Source organism: Girardinichthys multiradiatus, chromosome 8 (genome assembly GCF_021462225.1).
Source record: "Girardinichthys multiradiatus isolate DD_20200921_A chromosome 8, DD_fGirMul_XY1, whole genome shotgun sequence".
Lineage (NCBI taxonomy): Eukaryota > Metazoa > Chordata > Actinopteri > Cyprinodontiformes > Goodeidae > Girardinichthys > Girardinichthys multiradiatus.
The window spans coordinates 9,706,117-9,728,385 of record NC_061801.1 but is presented as its reverse complement, the minus strand read 5'-3'; the positions used below and the strand labels follow the sequence as shown (position 1 = coordinate 9,728,385).

Genomic DNA, 22,269 nt, shown 5'->3' with positions numbered 1-22,269 from the left:
ATAGGTTATAAATTTCTATGCAGAAGATAAATGAAAAAACGTTTTTTCTGTTATTTCATAGACTAAGCCAGAGGAATGGAGTTAGGCAACATCTTTTACCAGGAAAATACTGCAATGATGAAATGACTCTGAAAATATATTTATATGTGCAAGATGCAAGGTGTCATATATTAGGTAATGCAAATGTATAGGAACATTTTCAACAATAACACATGAAAAACGTTTATAGCTGAGCGTTTGCTCCAGAAACTAGGGAGTTTAAGGTATTAGACCTGGGTATTCTCCGCCCTCCTCTGGGGTTGTGATGCATGTCTGATCATAGGAGACATATCCTTCAGGTAGGCCGTATGATCTGGTTGCCATCTGAAAAACTCCAGTCTAGCTGTGTTGAATCATTCCCATAAATGTGTCGTCTTTCATTGTGATCTAAAACCGCAATTATGAGCTATTAGGGGCTACAAAACCAGGACATGATTTTGGAGACTGTCGTAATCTGCTGTCAGATATTTCATTCATTGAAACAAAATAACTGAGATAATTCTCTCTAATGCCCCCATCTAATCTTTGGCCAGCTAAGATTAGCTGACATTTTATTTGTGGTTTGTGCCCAAATATTTATGTGAAGCCCAGCAATCTGGGGTCACTTGTTAGGAACTCGTAGGTCCCCTGATTAACCCTGAAGTTCCTCTTTGTCTTTGACTACCAGTGTCATATTAGGTACTGAACTTTTCTTATAAAAAAAAATTTAATTAATTCCTAGACAAATGAATTTCTCACATGTACATACACTTTAAACATTACATCAAATAACACCTTTACTGTGCCACGAAAAATCAGCAACCCATTCTCTACACACATATAGAGTTCATGCAATGCTTTTGTGCTAGGTCTTACTCCTCTATATGGTACTCCACTAATTACCCTGATACATGTACAGTACAACAAAAGGATTCTGGATAGGAGACAGTATGAGGAGTCAATATGAGCCAATCTCTAAGATAATTCTTTTTTTACATAGAGTCATTTCTATAAATATGATTTGTTTTGTTATTTCAAAGTAGACTAAAAAATTTAAATATTCATTTAGATGGTTATGGCTTATTTATGATCGAAAGCCAAAATTCAATATCTCAGAAAATTTGAATATTACATAAGATCAATATAGAAGGACATTTTAAACAGAAATGTCAGGCTTGTGAAAAAGTATGATTGATTGGGCCTCCATTTGTATGAATTACTGCATCAATGTGGCGTGGCATGGAGGTGATCAGCCTGTGGGACTGCTGAGGTGTAATGGAACCCCAGGTTGCCCTTAGGTCATCTACATTGTTTAGTCTGGTGTCTCTCATCGTCCCCTTGACACTACCCCATAGATTCTCTATATGGCTCAGGTCAGGCCAGTTTTTTTTCATGTGTCCGGCAAAGAACAGGTGGACCCGGATCCGGAAGGCCGCAGCAGCCCCAGCCAGACAGACACAAGGCATCACCCCAGGGCAGCCATAGGCACAGAGATAGTCATCACACGGGGCAGCAATCCCAGGCCAAAGAGGCACAGGTTGAGACGTAGGGCCGACCCTGCCACACCATCATCTTCAGCCGTGCTTGACAAGCCCAGGACCCAATTCCCCTGGTGGCCAAGGGCCCGCACAAGCCCCTGGCAGCAAGAACACCCAACAATAAGCAGGACAGACCCCCAGAGCCCCCAGTATCCTGGACAGGCAGCAGCCCCAAGTGACAGCCGAAACTGTTGAGCTACCCTTGAGACGTTAAGAGCAAGCGCGTAATTTGCAGGGGGGTTATGGGGGTTATGACCCCCCCCAAAAGAAAATCTGATCAAGTCAATATTACCCCATCAATATAATAACATCACTCCGATTTACAAATAAATCATGCATAAATAACTTGTTGATTTTCTTTTTTTTTTCATTTGCCAGCAAAAAAGCATCATCATCTGGTAATGTAACACCCCTGCAAAATTAGCCTGACTCCTTTTACAAAAGTAAATGATTTAATAAATAAACAACTAGGCAGATAACTTAACCCCTCTCCCCCAATGCTACACCCAAAGTTACGTCCTTGGTTAAGAGGGAGGGATCCCCTGATTTTCAGATGAAATGCAAACTTTACTTTCATCTGAGAAGAGGATGTTGGGCAACTGAGCAACAGTCCAGTTCTTTTTCTCCATAGCACAAGTAAGATGCTTCCAACATTTCCTCAAGTTCAGGATCAGATTCATCTGTGCGTAGTGGCTCTTGATGCACTGATTTCAGCCTAAGTCCACACCTTGTGAAGCTTCTTGAATGGATTTTGCTTGACAATCCTATCAAAGCTGCTGTTATCCCGGTTACACCTTTTTCTACCACACTTTCTCCTTCCACTCAGCTTTCTATGAATATGAATGGATACAGTACCCAAGTTCATTAGCAGTGATCTTTTGTGGCTTACCCTCTTTGTGGAGGGTGTCAGTGAGAGATTGTGTAGCCTACTGACCCAGACTGGGAGACCATTTGAGGGTTAGGAAAACCTTGCATGTGTTTTGAGCTAATTAGCAGATTTTTGTGTGATAACACGAGTTTCAAATATGTAACTTTTTCATGATATTCGAATTGTCTGAGAAACAGAATTTTGGAACAAAATTAGAAGAAATAAAGGATTGAAATATTTCACTGTGTGTAATGAATCTATGAGTTTCACTTTCTGAAATGAGTGACACAAATACTGAACTTTTTCAAGCTATTTAAATCTTTTAAGAAGTACTTCTATATCACAGAAAAATAACCAGCTGGTGTGATTGTTAAACCTGTTTGTCTCTTTAAAGGGATAATACTGTACGTCAAAGTGGGGGTATGTACAATACCTAATAATAGGTGTCACACTTAAAGTAGACAGAAGTCAGAACCATCTTAGTTTGGACAGTCAGGGAGAAGCATGCATTGTCTTTAAGCAACAGCTGCTGAGTTAAAATATACACTTCCTCAGTATTTGGTAGGGTAGCCTTTGAAACCGTAGGATTAGGGTGAAACATTTCATGTATACTTCCACAACTTTGGGCACAATTTTGGCCCATTCCTCCTGACAGAATTGGTGTAAGTGAGTCAGGTTTGTAGGTCGCCTTGGTCACACACACCTTTTCAGCTAGGCCCACAAATTTTCAATTGGACTGAGGTCAGGGCTTTCTGATAGCCACTCCAAAACACTAACTTTGTTGTTCACAATCAAAAAACACTTTGGTAATCATAACTGACCAAAAACAGGAAACATTTAGTTTGATTTAATCTAAAAAAAAGAAGTCATGTATCTTTTTATACAGCGTATAAGATTTGTTTTCAACCTTGTGTGCAGAAATTGCTTATCCAGTACACCTATCCCACATGTTGCAGCTGCAGAATGTATGCCATTAACAGTATGCACTCATTGGAAAGTACTTTGGGCTCTATGGTACTGATTTCAATTTTTTCTCTTTGCTGAACTAAAGGTCTGGACATGCCTCTGCATGAACGGGAGCCAGTTGGACCTCGTGGACAAGTATGTGCCCCTATTCACACTATCTTAGGTCAGCTGAACAACTGCAGAGATATACGGTTTCCACTACAGCCGCTTGGGGACAATAATGAGTTAGGTTTTACGCAGTCTAAATCTGTCTTGGCCAGCTCATATTTAAACAAGACGGTGTTCTAAAAGATTGTATCTGGTAAAATAAAAGTTTGAAGAAAAAACGAAGAATAAAGTTGTTTCTCAGAATATCAATACAGTTTTTGTGTCCTAGTTGTCCCTGACAGATAAATTATCTCTCTTCACTGTATTTCTTTAAAACAAGCTGTTTCGTTGTTGTTTTTCTTCTTCTGTTTATTGTCTGACCCATTGTTTTCTTTACTTACTGTGTGTTTAGTGCCACCCTCTGACTGGGAGTATTATCAAGCCAAGTGGTCACAGATATCTGAGCTGCAGGCAAATGACTGCAGAGATGGCCAGTGGACCTTAGTAAAGAAACTTGCATCGCACAGGCCAGAAGGTCAACCAGATAATAGAGCTAACTAGGAGGGGTGACTTATGCATAGGACGAGCTATTACTACCATTAACTCTGTGCACTCTTTGAAGGAATGGTATTGGAATATACTGGACTTTGGACCAGATTTGATTTCAAATTGTTTAGCTTTTGCAAAGCCTGGAGCGAAAACACAGTTAACCCTTTTTAAATAAAGAACCCATCTGTCATGTTTGGTGTCTGTCTGCTCCCTGTCCTGCCATGCCCACCTCCTCTGCTGCAATCAGTGTGATTGATCTCTTCATTTTGACCATGTTTCTGTGCCCTGGATTCTCCTGCCATGCCTTGTCCTCATCTGACCTCTGCCAAGCTTCTGATCTCTGGACATGGACCTTGTTTCTGTGCCCCGACCTCCAAGTTTTGCCAATCCCTGGGATAAAGTAACCTGATCTCTGCCTCCTTCTGTACGACCCCTGCTTGTCTCTTATTTTACCCTCTGGATTTTGGATTCATTTCCGACGGATTATCAGACGCCTGTGTGGCGATTTAAGTCTTCCCTAGACTTTGTTTCCACATAACATGTTGTGACGTCATCATCCTCATCTCCCATTCTCTGTTTCCTCTCTGAAAAATCAAGAGGAGTTCCACAGAGTGTAGATCGAAGAGGAACTGCTTGGAGACGGAGAGTGTTCAAAAGGAGCAAACCATCTGGATAGAGTTCCTCTTTTAGATCATGAGAATGGTAGTGGCTTTCTTTCTGAGTCTTATCAAATACTCCGACTCTCCACTAACCTGTCCTCTCCCATTTCAGAGCTTCCGGTGTGTTGCTGCAGATGGTTCCTAACTCCCACCAGTTTTATTATTGAAATAAATCTTTAAAAATCTCCTCTGTGTCTGGCTCAAATTTTGGGTCCTCTGTCTGGTTCATAACAGTCTATCAACCCATTTGTGGTACATTAAAATCCATTTAGAAGAAAGCCTAAAATTTCTTTTACCTTTTTTATTTTAAAACCTTTGAGTTATAAATCCTTATTTTGTTTTTATACAGATTTCTGTGCATACAATTTGTCAACAGAGTGCCAAACCCAAAGTCTGCTGAAAAGGAAGATTTTGTGTCCCAAGGAAAACAACTTAACTTATATGCAAACAAGTTATATTGAGTCCAAATACAAATAATGAGCAACTGACTGGCTAATTCTGGGACTAATTAAAGCCAACCTGAATTTTTTTTATTGTCAACAAAGAATAAATGTATTATATGTACATATTATATTGTGGGTAAATACCACACCAAAACATCTAATTCGTTCACACATAATACTTAATTGCCCCTCTTCATTAGAACCAGCACTTTGTGCCAAGACGTTATGACAACAACATTGCTTGCGCCACAAAAAGGACCATAAATATAATTGGAGTTTTAACATGATATTGACGTCCTGGTGGGTAAAGATGGGGGGGAGGATTTGTGCATTAGTGCAACATGAGAGATGCTGGTTTCTTACCTCATACTTGCACTGACGCGAAGAGCTTCCGTACTGGAAGCGACACTGCTCATCAGCATCGTACACCTGCCCCGGGGCCATGGTTGGATACAGGAAATCTCTTTTTGGAGGCTCATTGTCCAGACACGTTCCCCGACCTGAGCTGTCAAAAAGACAAACCTACATTAGGACTGTTTCTAAGACAAAGAAGGCTTTGCTGCAGCCAGCCTAAGATCCAGGACACCTTGTCTGGTGCTCTTTGACTCATGCGCCTTAACTACCAAACTCCTGGAGTAAGTCAGAGGTACAAAATAATATGTCATTAATGTTGATATTACACACTGACACCTAATAATCAAAGGGAGAGAAGCAAAAAAACAGAATGTTTCACCGGAGGCAGTAGGAAAGAGCTGACCAGCCCTCTCTGATTATACGGCGCTTTGATACAGTACTGTAGTTCTGTATGTCTCTGCTTGGACTGGATCCACGGAGGAACCAATAACATGGAAGGTGCAGGTTGAGAAAGAACTACCTGAAGTGGTATCCAAGTTGTGGGCTCACTCTTCAAAATATTAAAAATGCAGTATAAATGAAAATATTTGGGCTCGGAAAAACAGAAACACACACACACACACACACACACATATAAACATAACCATTCATAACACATTATGTTGTCCAACACTTTGTGCTATTAATGTGTGGATGCTTCTCTTTTCAGGAACTTGCTAAATGAAATATGATCTTTTGAACCTCCTGCACTTCTGCCTGACTCAAAATATAACTCTGTAGTATTTACACTTTATAAATATTACAGAAATAACCTGTTCTTTTTTGCAGGGGGAGTGGAATAATTCCCATCCCTCTAAAGAAAGAGTGGATCTGGTGACAACAATAATGTAAGTGCTAGATCAGGACTGAGCAGACTGAAACCGGACCCTGCAGTACAAAAAAGGAGAAAGCCACCGAATCACTAATATGTTAGACTGGCCTAGTCAAAGTCCCGACTTAAATCCATTTTCCATTGTCATTTTTATTACACTTTACAATTATGTACCACTTGGTGCTGCCATATTTAAAATCTTGATAAAATACACACATGTTTGTGGTAGTAATGTGACATAATGTGATAAAGTTCAGGCGTATATACTTTTACAAGATACTGTACACCATGCATGCTTTTGTTTTTATTCCTACAAACGAAATAAAACATGCAAACAGCTCAAAGAGAACCGACAGAACTGAGAAAAACTCATCATCATTATGTCTCTTGAGGGAATCTTTCATCAATGAGAGAAGCAGACAAACCAACTTCTGAGGCCCCCAGACTTTCTGTCCACTCAGGGAAAACCACACTATTTATTGTCTTGGAGAGAGACAAAATAATCAGACCTTCAACATCTTCTACTGTCATAGTCACCAAGGCTTCCTGTCTGCTGTGCTCAGCCAAGTTCATTAAACTAAGCAGAAATATCCAGTAATAAGCAAGATTGTCAGCTATCTATGAACTCACCTAGCGCTCATTCATGTCACAACAGAAAGATCCTGGCAGTGCTGGGCCAGCAGCGTGATAAATTTGGACCAAACATTATGGAGGAAAAAAAGGCCCACAAAGAAAAAAAACTAAAACTGAATTCAATGGACCTCCTGGTCATGGGGATTTATAACAAACTTCCACAACAGGGACAATATATGATTTCTGAAATGTGAGTGAGCATATTCATAAATTATCCCTAAAAAAAAACAAACAAACAAAGCAACGCTTAACGTTCAAGCAAGACAGTTAATCTAGGCCAATACCTCAGCCAGAGTTGTTTACTCGGTGGATAGAAGCCTGTGCAGCATCCAAAACACTGATTGAGAGAAGAAGGGAGGATAATTAGAGTTTACACACAGAACTGTTTTGTAAGACACTGGGGAAAAAAAGGCAATAAAACCAAACACCTAAAAATAAACTCATATGAGGCGCAGGTATGGTGGAATATAAGCAGACATCTATTCTCCTACATAAAGTTTTCAAACTTGTTGTGGTTTTTGTTGGACCATGGTCACCATCATCCTCACGTACTCAGGCCAGAATGGAACAGAAACCTGACGGAGCAGCGGAGAAGCAGCTCTTTGTGTCCCAGTTAGAAGTTGGCCTCTAATACTATCCTTTCTGTCACAAGCGTTGTTCAGCGACTCTCTACTAACAGCTTTCAGCCAGAAACATCATCTGACAACCGCAGCAGCCATTATCCGCTTTCTTAGAGCACCTTGCTAACACAACATGAGTACCCAGACTGAGGCACAGACAGGCACTGACAACTCATAGCTGTAACAGAAGCACACAGGAGTTTCAGAAATGAAGAAAAATGCTGCCGGTGTTAGCAGTTTGAAGCTGTTGATAAGAGATATATTTGCTTTTCCTTCTGATTCTCTTCAAATATCACAGGCTCGAATACAACTCCTGGTAAAAAAATCTTAATCACAGCTTTAGTAAAAAAGAAAGCAAACACAGATACAAAGTCGCAAAAAAACACATTAGCCCTCACGCAGGTTTCCCCTTTTTTTTCTTAATTGGATTTAAGTCCAAACTTTAACTAGGCCACTGCAAAACCTTCATTTTATTTTTAAACCATTCACAGGTAGACTTGCTGGTGTCCTTTGGATAACTGTCTTACTGCATAACCAAAGTGTGCATTAGCTTAAGGTCACAAACTCCTTGAGGTTTTCCCAGTCTCTTCCTATGTTTGCAGCCCTTTTCACGCTGATAGATTTCGATTGATTTTTTGCTTCTCATCTTTTCTTAAATTTCGTTAAATCGGTTCATGTCTTCTTTCTGGAGGGATTTTAGCCTGCTTCCTGTTGTCAGACAGTTTCTGTTTAAGTGATTTCTTTATGTTACAGGTATATCAGTAGCCAAGTCTGGGCTAAGCCTGGGTGGTTAGCGTAACCGCAACGAAAAAGTGGCTAATCACCGTTTTTCACTAAGCAAACACTGTTTCATGGCACCATAAGACAAAACTGTTTTATTTTACAGCTCGAAATGCTGGTTTTCTAAAATACATCTCAAAAAACACATTAAATAGTATTGTTGTAATTAAATGCACATGGTCTTATTTTTCAGATCAAATGGAGGAAAACAATTTGATAATGAAACTTCAATTGTTGTCAAAGTGGAAGTCTGTCCAGTTGCTGTGAGCATGTGGCTTCATCTGGTAAAATAGGTAAAAGCTTTATCCAGATATGGATATAAGCGCTTTAAGTTGGATATTGTCCTGTATCTATCTTTATTTTTCATTTCATTTTTAAGTGAAAAAAAGAGGTAGTTCTTGAGTTGCCCTGTTGTGCTGACTGAACCGCTTGACTGAAACCAGCTTGTTAGGCTGACTAGTCATGGCCTGAAATGAGATTTGTACCATATAATAACCTGAAATAAAACTAGTACGATTTCACAGTTTCACAAGAAAATAAAAGAAAAACATAAAATACAAGGTTTTTTTTTATTCAGTTGGTTTACAGTTTAACTGTCCCTGACTGGTGACTGCCTGGTTGGAAAAATCTTTCCATGATCTCTATATGCACTCTACAACAACACTCTTCAGCTTGGGTGTTGTAACTGTGGGAAGACGACCCAAAGTTAGCTATTTGCCATATAAGTCATTTATTCATTAAGTCATTTTACTTATTAAAATGAAAGGTCATTCCGCTCCGTTGCCGTTTCATACTTTTGCAGTTTTGGTCATTGTGTTTCATTCTTTTTCAGGTAGCAGCTTCAAGCAGGTCAACAATTATTACCCACCCTTGTGGACCTTTTGTTGAATTAGTGACTAGGTCAACAGTAAGGCCAAATGTATACCAGCAAAATTGCTCTCATCCAATATTTTCTCCTTTGAAACCTCTATGTTATGGAATATGCAGGATTTGGAAATGTTAGCAGCTTTCTTGGAAATCTCAGAGTTGAGGTAAGGGCCAAGATATACACAGGAGGATTCTTTTTTTATATAATTTCTTTTATATATTAAATGCTATTTAAACTTATTTGATTGTTTGTTAACACAAGTAGTGAGTGCCTGGTCCAATAAGCTTCAACAATGTTAGGATCATAATTTGGCATAAAGGACGTGAAAGCATTGATCCATCTTGCCTTGTATAAATTGCTCAAGCTGTTGGCAATGGTGTAATGGTGTGGGGAGATATTTTCTTAGCACATTAGGTGCCAATTAAGCATTCTTTACACACTACAGCCTACCTGAGTGCTGTTGCTAACCATTTTCATCACTTTATGAGGACAATGTACCCAACTTCTGATGCCTGTTTCCAGAAGGATACCACTCCATGTCACAAAGCTCATCTCACCTAAAACTGTTTTTTTTTAACATAACAATAAGTTCACTGTTCTCCAATAGCCTCTACAGTCACCTGATCTTGGTGAACTGTAGATTACCCTCATCACTATCATATCAACATGGATCAACATTTCTAAGGAATGTTTCTGAGACCTTGTGGGATCTTTGCCATGAAGAATTAAGGCAAAACTGGTACTAGCAATGTGTACCTAATAAAGTGGCCAATGAATGTAGCTTTCAAAAAGCAAACTGTAGAGTGCATCTTCACCATAAAAACTGCATAGGCTCTAAAACTAGTTGCCCTGTAATATAATGGTGCAAAACTGGAAAGCACTTAAATGTCACGGACAGCCAGGAGGAGGTCTGGCAGCAGTCTGTTACAGGCTGGTGGTGAGTAAGTGGGGAAGACCTTGAGTAGAACACTAGGGGCAGCCAAAGGCAGCAGGTTGTAAACTGAGACATCTGGGAGCAAGCAGGAAAACATTCAAGCACCTTTTCCTCTTCAGCTCAAACGCACACATGCTGACAAAAGCAAACACACTCAGACAGTCCCACAGGGAGCAACCATCATCCACTTACTCGAGAAAGCTGGTGATATAGTCTTTGCTGCAGGCAGACCAGGAGAAAGGGTTGGTGTTGGCTGTTATGTGAGCGGCCATCAGTTTGGCTGTTTCATGGCCTTTGGTGCCGCAGGAGTTGCCGATCCCATCATGGTTCATCCCAAAACTGAAACACACAAACAGGAATGTGCGTTAACGCAGCTGGGAATGATGATCCGCTAGTCTGGAAGTGCCTTTCTATTTTTTGCCTTAAGCTTTAACAGCTCAGAGGGAAGTTCCAGGTTGCTGACAGAAGGATATCCACCTCAGTGGATCTGGCTGTAAAGAGAGAGCCCTGTGGCTCTGAAACAGCTGTGTGGTGGGGTCAGGGGTCAAACCCTGTCTGGGCGCTCGGCAGTAACGAAAAAGTTCTAATCACCACTTGGATGCCTGCCTGTCAATCAGTGCCTGCAGGTCTGAGCAGGTTGCGAGGGAGACCCACTGCTGGCTGCAGCAAGGATACAGGAATCTTTTGGATCTGAGAACACAGAAACCCTAACAGCTCCCAACGTTGTGTTCAACCCTAAAGGAATTTATGTTGCTTTGAATTTCTGCTGGAAGAAAAGATCCTCAAATAATGAAAAGCCTTATCTGACTGAGAAAAAAAATTCATGTTAAAGCAGGATGTCAAATCTTACTTTTCCATAACCTGTAGGAACACAAATCAGGTCTAATGTATATAACATCCCAACCACATCGCACAGTCTGAAGCTGTTTTTCTAAGGCTTGCGTTTATGACATTTTACCCAACTCTGGAAATAAATCAGGCTTGTTGAAACCCCGCTGCAGCATGTTTTTTTTATACATCCTCCAGAAGCAGAGACTATTTTTACAACTGCCCCACAACAAAAGCAGACATGAGACATAATAAAGGAAATCGCCATCTTGCTGAACTCTCTCAAGAGGGATACGTAGACTAATAGATCATCATTATTTTGCTTTACATTCAGATCGAAAAAACCAGGGATATGTTGAAGTTACAATTCAGGATGTCTGCAGGGGAGGAGAGCAGGCTGCACGCGAGTCTGGCGAACTAGAGGAGGAGGCAATGTCACAAGTTGGAGTTGTGAAAGGGATCAAAGGTTTTAGGAGGACCTGAAGCGAGTTACACCTGACCAACATAGTCTCGAAACTTGACTTTAGCTTGTAATACTCAACACATAGCCTCAAGTAGTCCTGTCTGAAGTTTCTCACAAGTAATGCAGTCATTTAGCTCCAACTATCTTCCTATCAACTCCTTTTTCCAAGCAGTGAAATTAAACACTGACATCATTAAATGTATTTGGGGAGCTTTTGTGCATGGGCTTCTATAGGGAAGGGACTACATATGCATTTTGCTACAATCCTTGGGTTGTCAGAACCGCATGGTGGTGGCAGCATCATGCTGTGGAGATGGGAAGCTGGTCAGAGTTGATGGGAAGATAGATGGAGCTAAATAGAAAATCGATATTCAGTATTTTTGAAAACTGCTTTTCACAAATGTTATCCATCCATCCATCCATCCATTAATAATGGGCAAGTATAAATACTCGGGAGTGTGAATATTTTCTAACTTTGGTTAAAGAAAAGATTTCAGCATGCACTGTGGACCAAAGAACTGGACAAACTGAAATTTGCACCTGATGTTTGGGCAAGACAAAAAAATAAGGGGAGCCTAAAACAGCCTTGATTACCTGTAATAAATTTCATGGCAATTCATCAAACTCCTCTTGGGAGATTTCTTTACGCAACTGTCAACCGCATGGTGTGTGCTGCAACCTGAAGAACAACACCTGCTCATGAGTTGCTGTGTGAGATCTGGTCGTATAATGGTTTCAAGGGATAGTTCAGGACGGCTAGTCAAAGAGGGGCCAAGACTAAAGTGGACTACACAAAAGCAATTTTATGAATCTTTAAACCATCATCATGTTTGCATTGTGTGGTTATTTACACCAAAGGCACTGAACATTCACAAAAGACATAGAGGTAGAAGACTGTGCACCCCTAATTATCTTCCCGTGTGAAACAAGAGAACGAAACAGCGTTTGCATAAAGCGTTATGACGTATGAAGTCACTTTGGCCTTGACCACTCTCGGACCAGCTGTGAAGGGCCAGCTAATCTGGATTTAAGATATTAACTGCTTACGTCACTTCAAAACTCCTGAACTATCCCTTTAAGCTCATCAAATGTCCAAACAAAGTGTTCTCCTAATGAACAGCTTTACTTAATGTTACCCATGATGAAATAATGTTACATTACATGACAGGACAGGCACTTTGTAATAGAGAATAACAACAAACGAACAGGATGTAGAATAGAAATAAATAGAAATATCCTTTTTTGTGCCTCAGTGGCGAAATTCAGGTCTACCAGCAGCAAAGTGACAGATAAATGGAAGCATCTTTTTATTTAGAAGTAAGGGAAGTAGAAAGTGATTTAATGATTTGATACCACAGAGATGTGTGACTTAAGTCTACCTGAAGGTAACTTGGTCAAGTAGAAAAAAGGCTGTATGTGTAAACTGTTAAAAAATAATAAAAAAGAAATGGACAGTACACAATCATGGTGTCAGTATGTTTTCTGTTTTAGTTTCATCTGTTTTATTCTTTTAAATTATTAATTATTATTATTAACTGACTTTTACAGGGATTTGTTCATTATATTTTCTACTGATTCTCCATTCAGTCATGGAGTGTTTCCTATTCTACTTTTAAAATGCCATATTTGTTTTACAGTTTCTTGTATGTCTTGGGGTTATCCAAAGAAAACCATTCTAAACATACAACTAAGTTTGATCTAGCTCTAGTTACTGCACATTTGTAGGTGTGTGTGTGTGTGTGTGTGTGTGTGTGTGTGTGTGTGTGTGTGTGTTCCTGTCTTGGCATCACAGTTAGAACCATTTTCCCGATTTCACCATCAAATTGAGGACCGTTTGTACCAAAGTGAGGACATTTTGCTGGTCCTCACGACCTATTTTGCTAACGGTTAGGTTTAGGAATAAGGTGTGAATTGACTTTAGGTTAAGGTTAGGGTTAGGCATGCACTGGTAATGGTTAGGTTTAGGGTTATTGTCAGGGTTAGGGCATAGAAAGGGTTGAAAATGACTGAAAATCAATGGAAGTCAATGGGAGTCAACACATGGTCCTCACTACATATAGCAATATACATATAGTTACCTCAAGGTAAGCAATGCTCAGATAAAACAATTGGATTTTACAGGCTTCAGTTAGTATGATAAACGTAAAGGTTCATGAGAAAAATGGCTGAACAAGATTGGAAGGGTTGACAGGAGGAAGGATTTACTTTCTCAACTGAATATGGCAGCAAGGCAAAGAATGCACAGTTCTATCTGAATGAATGCAAAAACTTTGGGAACTGCCCTGTGGACAGAGACCAAAGCAGGGAAGTTTGGCTATAATACATAACCACATGTCTAGAGATAAATAAACCCAGCAAATCTGAATCGTACCAGACTACTCACACAATGGGCTTTAAAATGTAGAAGGCAAAGGTATGATAATCAGTTGATCCTGCCCACCTCAAAGGGCTAATAATGAAGAAAAGAAAAGGGACACCATATGTGAGTCCATGTTAGCTGAATTTTATTGTATAAAACATTAGATCAGAGGCTTGCCATGAAATCAACACAATAATAACAAGTAACATACAACAATTTATCTTAAATAACGTTTAAATTAAAATGTCAAAATTTTGCAAGATGTCTAAAATACAGACCTTCGTATTCGTTAGACATTTTCAATATTTTCTAAAAATTTTCTTTTTCCTAAAGAGCTACGCAATTAGTGTCTGACTTTTAAATCCTAACAAGTCACTTACAGGCTGGACTATTTTATTAAATCTTATTTGTCTCCATTTTGGGGAAATAAAGTAAAACCTAATATTTCATGTTAGCATCTCTTTGTAAAAAGCCTTAAAACTCACTTGTGGCCTATCTCGTGCGCAATGGTGAAAGCCGAGCCAAGGCCGATGTCTTCATTGATGCTGCAGCTTCTCTCCGGCTCGCACATTCCAGCTACAGAGGCCAAGCCTACAGATCCACACACGCCAGGCAGACAGACATACAAACACAGGGTCAAGGCAGAGCATTCTTAGGAGACATGGTCATAAAAAAGGGTATTCCACATCAAGCACAAATGTAGATTCAGAATGGACATTTTAGCTTGAAATAATCTGCTTGACTGACTTTTTAAACAAATGACTCTCAGGAAATGTCTAGACAGGGGATGTATTTACACATATAGGTTTGTGTTATGGGGGATTGCCTACAAAGCAAGCCTAAGCAGGGAATGCTAGAACCCCTCACTAGCAGAAACCTGTTAGAAAATATCTCGGTTTTCCTCATAGAGGGGGTTTAAAGTGAACACCGCTCCACAATCCAGGTGTCGCAGGTCCTTTTTTATCTAAAGCCTGACAGGTCAGATAAGGAGACCGCTGGAAATTCTTTACAGATTACATCTACCGGCCTGAGAGGGGATCATATAACAGCACGAAGCAGGTGTGTGTGTCTGTTTTTTTGTGTGTGTGAGAGTAACTGTGTAAAGGCTCGCTTTGACTAAACCATGAATACATTTTTTATAGTATGTTTGTATTTTTTAGAATGTAGTGCTATTCTAGGCCTGCAGCACCTTGTCAGGTACAATTTACAAGTTAAATCTTATTTGATCTGCATGCAACATTAAACAATATTCAGCTTATTCCAGTCACCTTTCAAATATGTTCAAACAAATTCCAAGAAGATTTACAAGCTAAACACTTAGCAGCAATATCTTTTCAAGTCAGGCACCTACTGTGCCTTGCAAACTTTTTCATAGCTCCTGAACTATGTTACAACCTCAAACCTCAATGTACTTTAATAAGATTCTATCTGAAAGACCAACACAAACTAGCACATGACTGGGAAGTGGAAATACAATTTGAAATGGCTTTTAAGTTTTTTTTACAAATAAAACTCTGAAAATCCAAAATAAAATCAAGTGCAACCAATTGTCTTCACTTAGTCACTTAATATAGTCCACCTGCATGTAACTTAATCTCAGTATGAATCCAGCTATTCTGTGAAGGCCACAGATGTTAATTAGAGAACAAACACCATCATGAAGACCAAGGAACACAGCAGACAGGTCAGAAAGAAAGATGTGGGGGAGGATGAGGCCGAGTTAGGTCATAAAACCATTTCCCAAGCTTTGAACATCTCACAGAGCAGCCCTGTTCAACCCATAATCCAAAAATGTATGGCACGCCTGCAGAACGATAATGACATGGCTGTTCACCTAAACTGAATAAGACCCATAGTAACCTTTGAGGAGCTGGAGAGGTCCACAGCTCAGGTGGGACAATTTGTCCTTAGATAGCTATTAGTTGTGCTATCCACAAATATGTCATTTCTGGAAGAGTGGCATAAAGAAAGCTATTGTGTTTTTTTGCAGCACTAGAGGCCTTTATTTTTCAATTTTTCCAACAGTAGGCAGAGAGGAAAAAGGGGGAGAGAGAGGGGGAAGACATTCGGCAAGGGTCCGGGACACAAACCCAGGACGGCCGCTTCAAGGACTGTAGCCTCTATATAAGGGTCGTGCACTTAACCCCTACAACACCAGCGCCGTGCCCAAAGAAACTATTGATGAAAAAAAAAAGCCATGCAATAGACACAGCAAACATGTATATGAAGATGCGCTGGTCAGATAAAACCAAAACTGAACGTTTTATAAAAAGCTGTGTGGTGGAAAGTTAACACTACAAATCAACTTAAACACATCATGATGTCAAAAATCAAAATCAACATAAAAAATGTTGGTGGAAGAATCCTACTGTGGGGATGCTTTAGTTTATCAAGAACAGGGAGGCTGGTCAGAGTTAATAGGAAGATAGTTGGAGCTAAACACAGGGAGATCCTACAATAAAACCTGTTAATGAAAAGACTTGAGACTAGGGCGGAGGTTAACTTTCCAACAGGACAATGAGTCAAAATATACAGCCAGAGATATAATGGTTTAGATCAAATATCTATGTGTTAAAATGGCCTAGTCAAAGTCCAGACCTAAATACAATTGAGAATCTGTCAAAAGTTGAAAATCGATATCGACATATGGTGTCTGTCCAATCTGACCAAGCTTGTACTGTTTTGTAAAGATGAATGGGCAAAAAAATCTCTAGATGTGCAAAACTGGTAGAGACATACAGATGTACATTTTAGGTTTTTACTTATAAAAGCCATGTGTCCCTATCCCCTACTTCACAATTATGTGTTACCTTCTGTCTGTCTATCGCATAAAAACACAAAAACAATTAGGCCTGCTGTCATAATGTGAGAAAATGAGGAAAAGATTTGGGCGAATGGAGAATGCACTCGATCCCAAAGTTAGTTTGGTTTGCATGGTTAGACCGATAAGGACAACATAGTTGCCTTTCCACCTCTTGGATTGGTGGTAAATTGTGCTTCATATTTTCGTGCACAGCCAAACAGAATTCTCTATTTAAGGTGGCTTGGCTTTACTATCCTCTTTACTAATAGGCTAAAACAAGAATAGACCCACAAATCAGGAGGCAACTGAAACCATAACCGCAGGGAAAGAGGGAGCCTGAAGGTGTAGAAAGAAGGAGGTGAGGGAGAGAAGGGAAGAGAAGGAGGGTGGCTACTCTACAACTAGCTTGAGAATGTTTCTGTGTGTTGGGAGTTGGGAAGCGGGGGATGAGAGTGTGTTGAGTGCAAACACACACTGCCCTGAAAGCTGTTTTCTTAACACCGGGGTATACTGTGCATTATCTCCAGCCCCATGATTACTCAGCGACCCTAAAGGTCCGACAATCTGACCTCTGAGCATGATCCCCGACAAGGAGAGGGAGGTGGAGAAAAGGGGAGGACAAAAGGGTGGATAGCAAGGAAGCCAAGCAGATGCGGGGTCAATTAAAGCGACCGGGGGAATGTGACGAATGCGGTCAATCTGTCAAAGCACCCCTTAGGTCACAGTATTACCTCCGAGATATACTGTGGAGCCTGCGGGGCCTTTGCCAAGATAAGACGGGAAGAGATCGACAGGGAGGCGGTTTGAGGTGGAGTTAAAGGGGCAGTTTCTACCACTGCTTGATGTCCTTTCCCAACCAACCCACCCCCACCCCCTGAATATCACTCCTGCTTATCACCCCCTCTATCTCCCTCCTTCATTCTCTAACAATCCCTGTAATTGTCCTTTTCGTCTTCCATTTTCCTTTCAACTTCACCTCCTTTTCTTGCAGTGTATCTCCCCTTTCTACTGTACTTTTACACCCCTCCTATTTCTCTCCCCCTCAACCCCCCACCATCCGCAAAAGCCGCCAGTGGAAGTGTAAACACCTTAAACTAACGGGGGTTAGAGCCAAGGGACAGACACAGAGAACTTTTATAAACTGGAGGCCCTAAGAGGAGTTGACCACAACTCGTCCAGGTTCAGGGGTCCTGGTCTCAGCCAACACGAGGGGGGAGCTATAATAACACAAATGAAAACATCCTTCTCATTATGTCTCACAGGAGCTGTCTGGAGTTCTTCTGGAGGAGACACAGAAGGTTGCTAAATAAGGTTTGTCTGAGGACACATTGAAAATGAACACCTTTCCCAAAACATTGAAATAGTCATCATCAGTGACGTTAAAAAAAAAACACAAGCCTTACTCACCTAAAGTCCCGCAGGGTTTGTTCTTGTAGGTACAGATGTCATATCTAAAACCAGTTTTTAAAAAAAGAAGAAAGAAACACAAATATTGTGTTCAATGTTCAATTAGCCATTTTCTTTGTACATTTACACAACTTTCCCCCACTGGCTGCTGGCCATTCCATTCTTTCTCTGTTTAATCACACAGTCTGGCCAGATTTAATCTCAGCCTTTAGTATAACAATGGTGAAGTCATGACAGGTTTGCTTCTAGAAAAACACCTGGTTGCCTCCTCTGCCTGAGGTTTCTGCAAACTTAACTGCAGCACTCAAACACTGAGCGGAATAAATAGAAAGGCTTCGGTCAGGCTGTGTCCCCGCTGCTAACAACACACAGAGGTAATCCAATAGAGCAGAAGAACACTCGAAGCCTCAGTGCTGTAACAGCACATCATGCATTTCAAATGAAAGATCCAATCTTTGCTGAAGCTTTTAATCTATGAAATTCAACGACCCATTCATTCCTCTTTTCTAACCTCTTCTTCTTCTTTTCCCCGCACAAGGTACAGACACAGTCTCCTTCATGACATCTATGTGTTTTGATTAATTCAGAACACTGCCGGCCAGATGGCTGAAAGAAGGCTACTACACTTTCCCCCGCTTAAAAGAAAGACAAATCCAATTGTTTGGAAAACCTGTCATCATAAAAACACCAATAGTCATGGCGTGGAAACTAAAAAACCCATTCACTCTTATCAGGGAAATGCTGTTTTAAAACTACAGGGATAATATTCTGCCCAACAAGCTCTCGAATCCATCCAACCTATCTTGAAAGCTAAGTCTAGCCATCCACCAAAGGAGGATAATTTCAGACACTCATATCCAGGATCTTGCTTTTCCAGTCATAATCCATAGCACATATGAGAGTCAGAGCATACACCGAACAGTAAATCAAAAGCTTTGCTCTTCAGCTCAGCTTTGTCTTAACCACAACAGACTGGAGTGGAGGCCTTCTAATGCAAACAACAAAATTCAGCAGGTGTTGAATTCAAGTTTTTCCTTTTATTTTTGTATTAACTCCATCTATCTGACACTGGTCTTTGCCTAGTTTGGTCTTTAAAGCTTCAGAGCTCATTGGGACATGATCAAATCCACATGTTTAAACGCTGGATTCTACAACACCACTTACAGACTGCTATTTGGGCAATGTAGTCGCTCACCAAGTTCAACTAAGACCAATAACAAAATGCGGAAGAGCCTGGAGAACATCAAGTGACAGACAACTTGAAGGCGTTCACTAATGATGGAAATGTTGTTTTGTACAGAAACCAAAAAGTCACAAATCTTAGCTTTAAGTCCTGTCAATCAAATCCTTTCTCCCCTGAGCAAACCAGAAGTGGAATATACTTTCAAGTTGCTAAGTTACGCAGCCAAAACACTTCCTGCTAAAAAGAAGCCTTTTCCAGGTAATGTCAGACATTTGCTGTTTTATGCTAACAGCCTTGAAATAAATTGCAGTATGTCTGTAAAGGCACAATTTATTCCCAGGACTGAGCTCTTTACTCTCTTACATGCTGGTAGATACTGTGTGGACATGAACCGGACCGAACCAGCAACTTATAGCTGCTGGCAACTGGTGAGTATCCTGCAACCCATTTGCTCAAAATGGGACGAAATTGCAATAAATCAAAAGCTGGATTGTTATACTGGCATTAAGAAATTCCACTCTGTAGCAGTAGCGGGCCAACTCTTACCGTGTGATTAGGACAGCATTGTCATGATGAGCCATTCCATTCTCGGGAATACTGTTCCCGCTGCTGTGATGAGACAGGATGGACTTTTGCCACTTACAGAAACTGTCCAGAGACTTGTCAGCATGATGATTAATTTCCAGGTTTGGCTGGAAGAAACACGCATGCAATACAGTGCAACATGAAATAGTTGTACAGTATACAGCCAAGTGATACATGCAGAAGAAACCTTTTCATATTGTTGAAATATCCTCTTGTACCAGACTCTAATCAGTTGAGGCCTATTCTTTCATGCATTGTTATAGTCTGTTGCATCTAAGTGTTAGGTTCTATTTAAAAGCTGTGTGTCTTTGTGGTTTTTACCATTTTGTAATAAAACACAGAATTGCGTAATTTTTCTTTTGTTAAAATCAAATGTTCAATTATTAGTTGCATCATTCTACCTCATGTTGCATCAATCAACATCATGTTTTTATTTATATACAGCAGTTACTTTAACAAAATATTTTCAGTTTTTGACTTTTTTTTTTTTACGGTGATGGAAAAGTCATTTTGACAGATTGCAATTCACAACCCTGACCACTTGGTGGCAAGTTAGCATATCAATTAGCTGTTTTCTCACTTGATGCATGGTTTGCAGATCTGGAATGGTTAGAATAACATTTTGGGGCATTTCTTTGTACTGACGAAGACATTTAAAGAAATGTTGATGACCCCAATAAATAATATCTTCAAGCAGTCTTATCAGGGGTTAAAATAAGTCATTTAATTCGGGTCAACTGCCCCGAACAAGGATCAGAACCAAAATAAGTGGAAATTAGGCAGTAATATAAATTTTTCATAATATGATATGCAATAAAAATAAATTATCTATGAGTATTTCTATGACTATTTATGTCCCGAAATTCATATAAAGACTTAACTACAAAGAGAAATACAGTGATATGCAATGGTCAAGGGCAAAGGTGTGAAATGGTTTGTTTAGGGGCACAAAATGGAAGTAGGTTGGGACAAAATGTCAAGGTGTTAGTACAAACTGATGCAAAGTCTTTTAAAAATGATGTCATGTTGTTTCAAAGATATTGTGCTTTTATCTAGGCAAGGTATATAAACGCTGAAGTCGATCTGTAGGGCTTCTAAACTGCCAATCTTATCCTGCTTAAAAGACACTCAATGTATGTGGATAGGGCACCAAAACAACCTCTTTAATCCTAAAACATATCATCTCTTATCAAATGCTCTAGTGTCATATTGGTTCATATTCTGCTGTATTGTCTCATGTTGTTTCATATTGTACCGTACTGCATCATGTTAAGTTTTATTCAATCCCATGGAATCATATATCGTTTTAATATGCTCTACTGCGTTGTGTCACACTCTACCATATAATATTGCATTGCATCATCATGTTTATCCTGCTAATGTATTGTGTCTTGAGTGATTGGGGTGATTTACATATTTTTGCCAATTATCACTACAAATTCTGTTGTGTTGTAGTTCCTTGTTTTGGATTATTGCATTGTTGTGCTGCGGACTGACTGTTGGACCCTATCCCAGGAGTCATTGGGCAAGGCGTAGGGTCTATCCTGGACAAGTCAGTCCATCTCATGCCCAACAGAGACAAATGTGACACACAAGTGGTCTCAGATTGTGCCATTTTAACAAAGTTTTGTTTCCTGTGATAACAGTTTTAAATATGTGACAAAATAGGATCACAAAGCGTTCAAAGGTGGTTCCAGAGATGTGTACACATGTGACAACCTGGACATTATGCTGACTGCACTTATGGTGAATTTGTCTACTCCAAAAACTTGCAAAAAATAAGCTTAAGGTTTAAGGCAAGAACAAATATCATGGCGTATCATTAGAAAAACTGTTGTAAAGTTTTGTAAAGGGCTTTGAATGAACAGGAACTAATGTAGTGATGTAGTGCTTGGTCTAGCGTAGATTGTGAAGAACTAAAACAACACAAAATTCAGATAAAGTAAGACCTATAACATGTTTTTCTTTCATTTATTTGACTAAATCACTTAGATTTAGGTGAGAACCTCCTGTTTGACCTTAATCTACAAAAACAGCTTCTAATACCCTTTTTGAAAAAGCAGATGTTTCTCCCATCAAACATACTGTACATGCATATGTACTGTGCATCTAAAATCTTCAATCGTGGCCCTCTGAGGAATGATGCTTTCATTTGAAGCAGCGTCCATATGGTGGGTAGTCTCTCTTGTCTCTGTCCCTTTAGCCACAGCAGTCAAATAAAAATACATCAGCTCCCTCAACCAAAGAGCATCAGTTTCACACTCACAACAGGTAAGAGAACTGATACCTGAAAAAGTGAATGATTCAGGGTTAAAAAAACAACTTTGACTTACCTGATCTTCAGTGAGAACAATTAGACGGGTCACAATAATGTTCACAACATTTCCCAGGCTGGAATCACGGTACAGTTTGGCAACCTGACCTCCAGAAAAGAAGGAAAGACACAAAGTCAG

General features: G+C 39.9%; 1 protein-coding gene across 1 annotated transcript in view; it reads right to left on the bottom strand.

The window, feature by feature from the left end:
* adamts6 (ADAM metallopeptidase with thrombospondin type 1 motif, 6) overlaps positions 1-22,269 on the bottom strand; it is a 91,756-nt gene that overhangs the window by 56,002 nt on the left and 13,485 nt on the right. Inside the window, exons 6-11 of the mRNA XM_047373208.1 lie at positions 22,150-22,233; positions 19,778-19,923; positions 18,049-18,092; positions 14,324-14,429; positions 10,381-10,527; positions 5,492-5,633 (exon numbers count right to left, since the gene is read on the bottom strand). Of these exons, the coding sequence (XP_047229164.1) occupies positions 5,492-5,633; positions 10,381-10,527; positions 14,324-14,429; positions 18,049-18,092; positions 19,778-19,923; positions 22,150-22,233 (669 nt within the window). The remainder of the gene's footprint in view (positions 1-5,491; positions 5,634-10,380; positions 10,528-14,323; positions 14,430-18,048; positions 18,093-19,777; positions 19,924-22,149; positions 22,234-22,269) is intronic.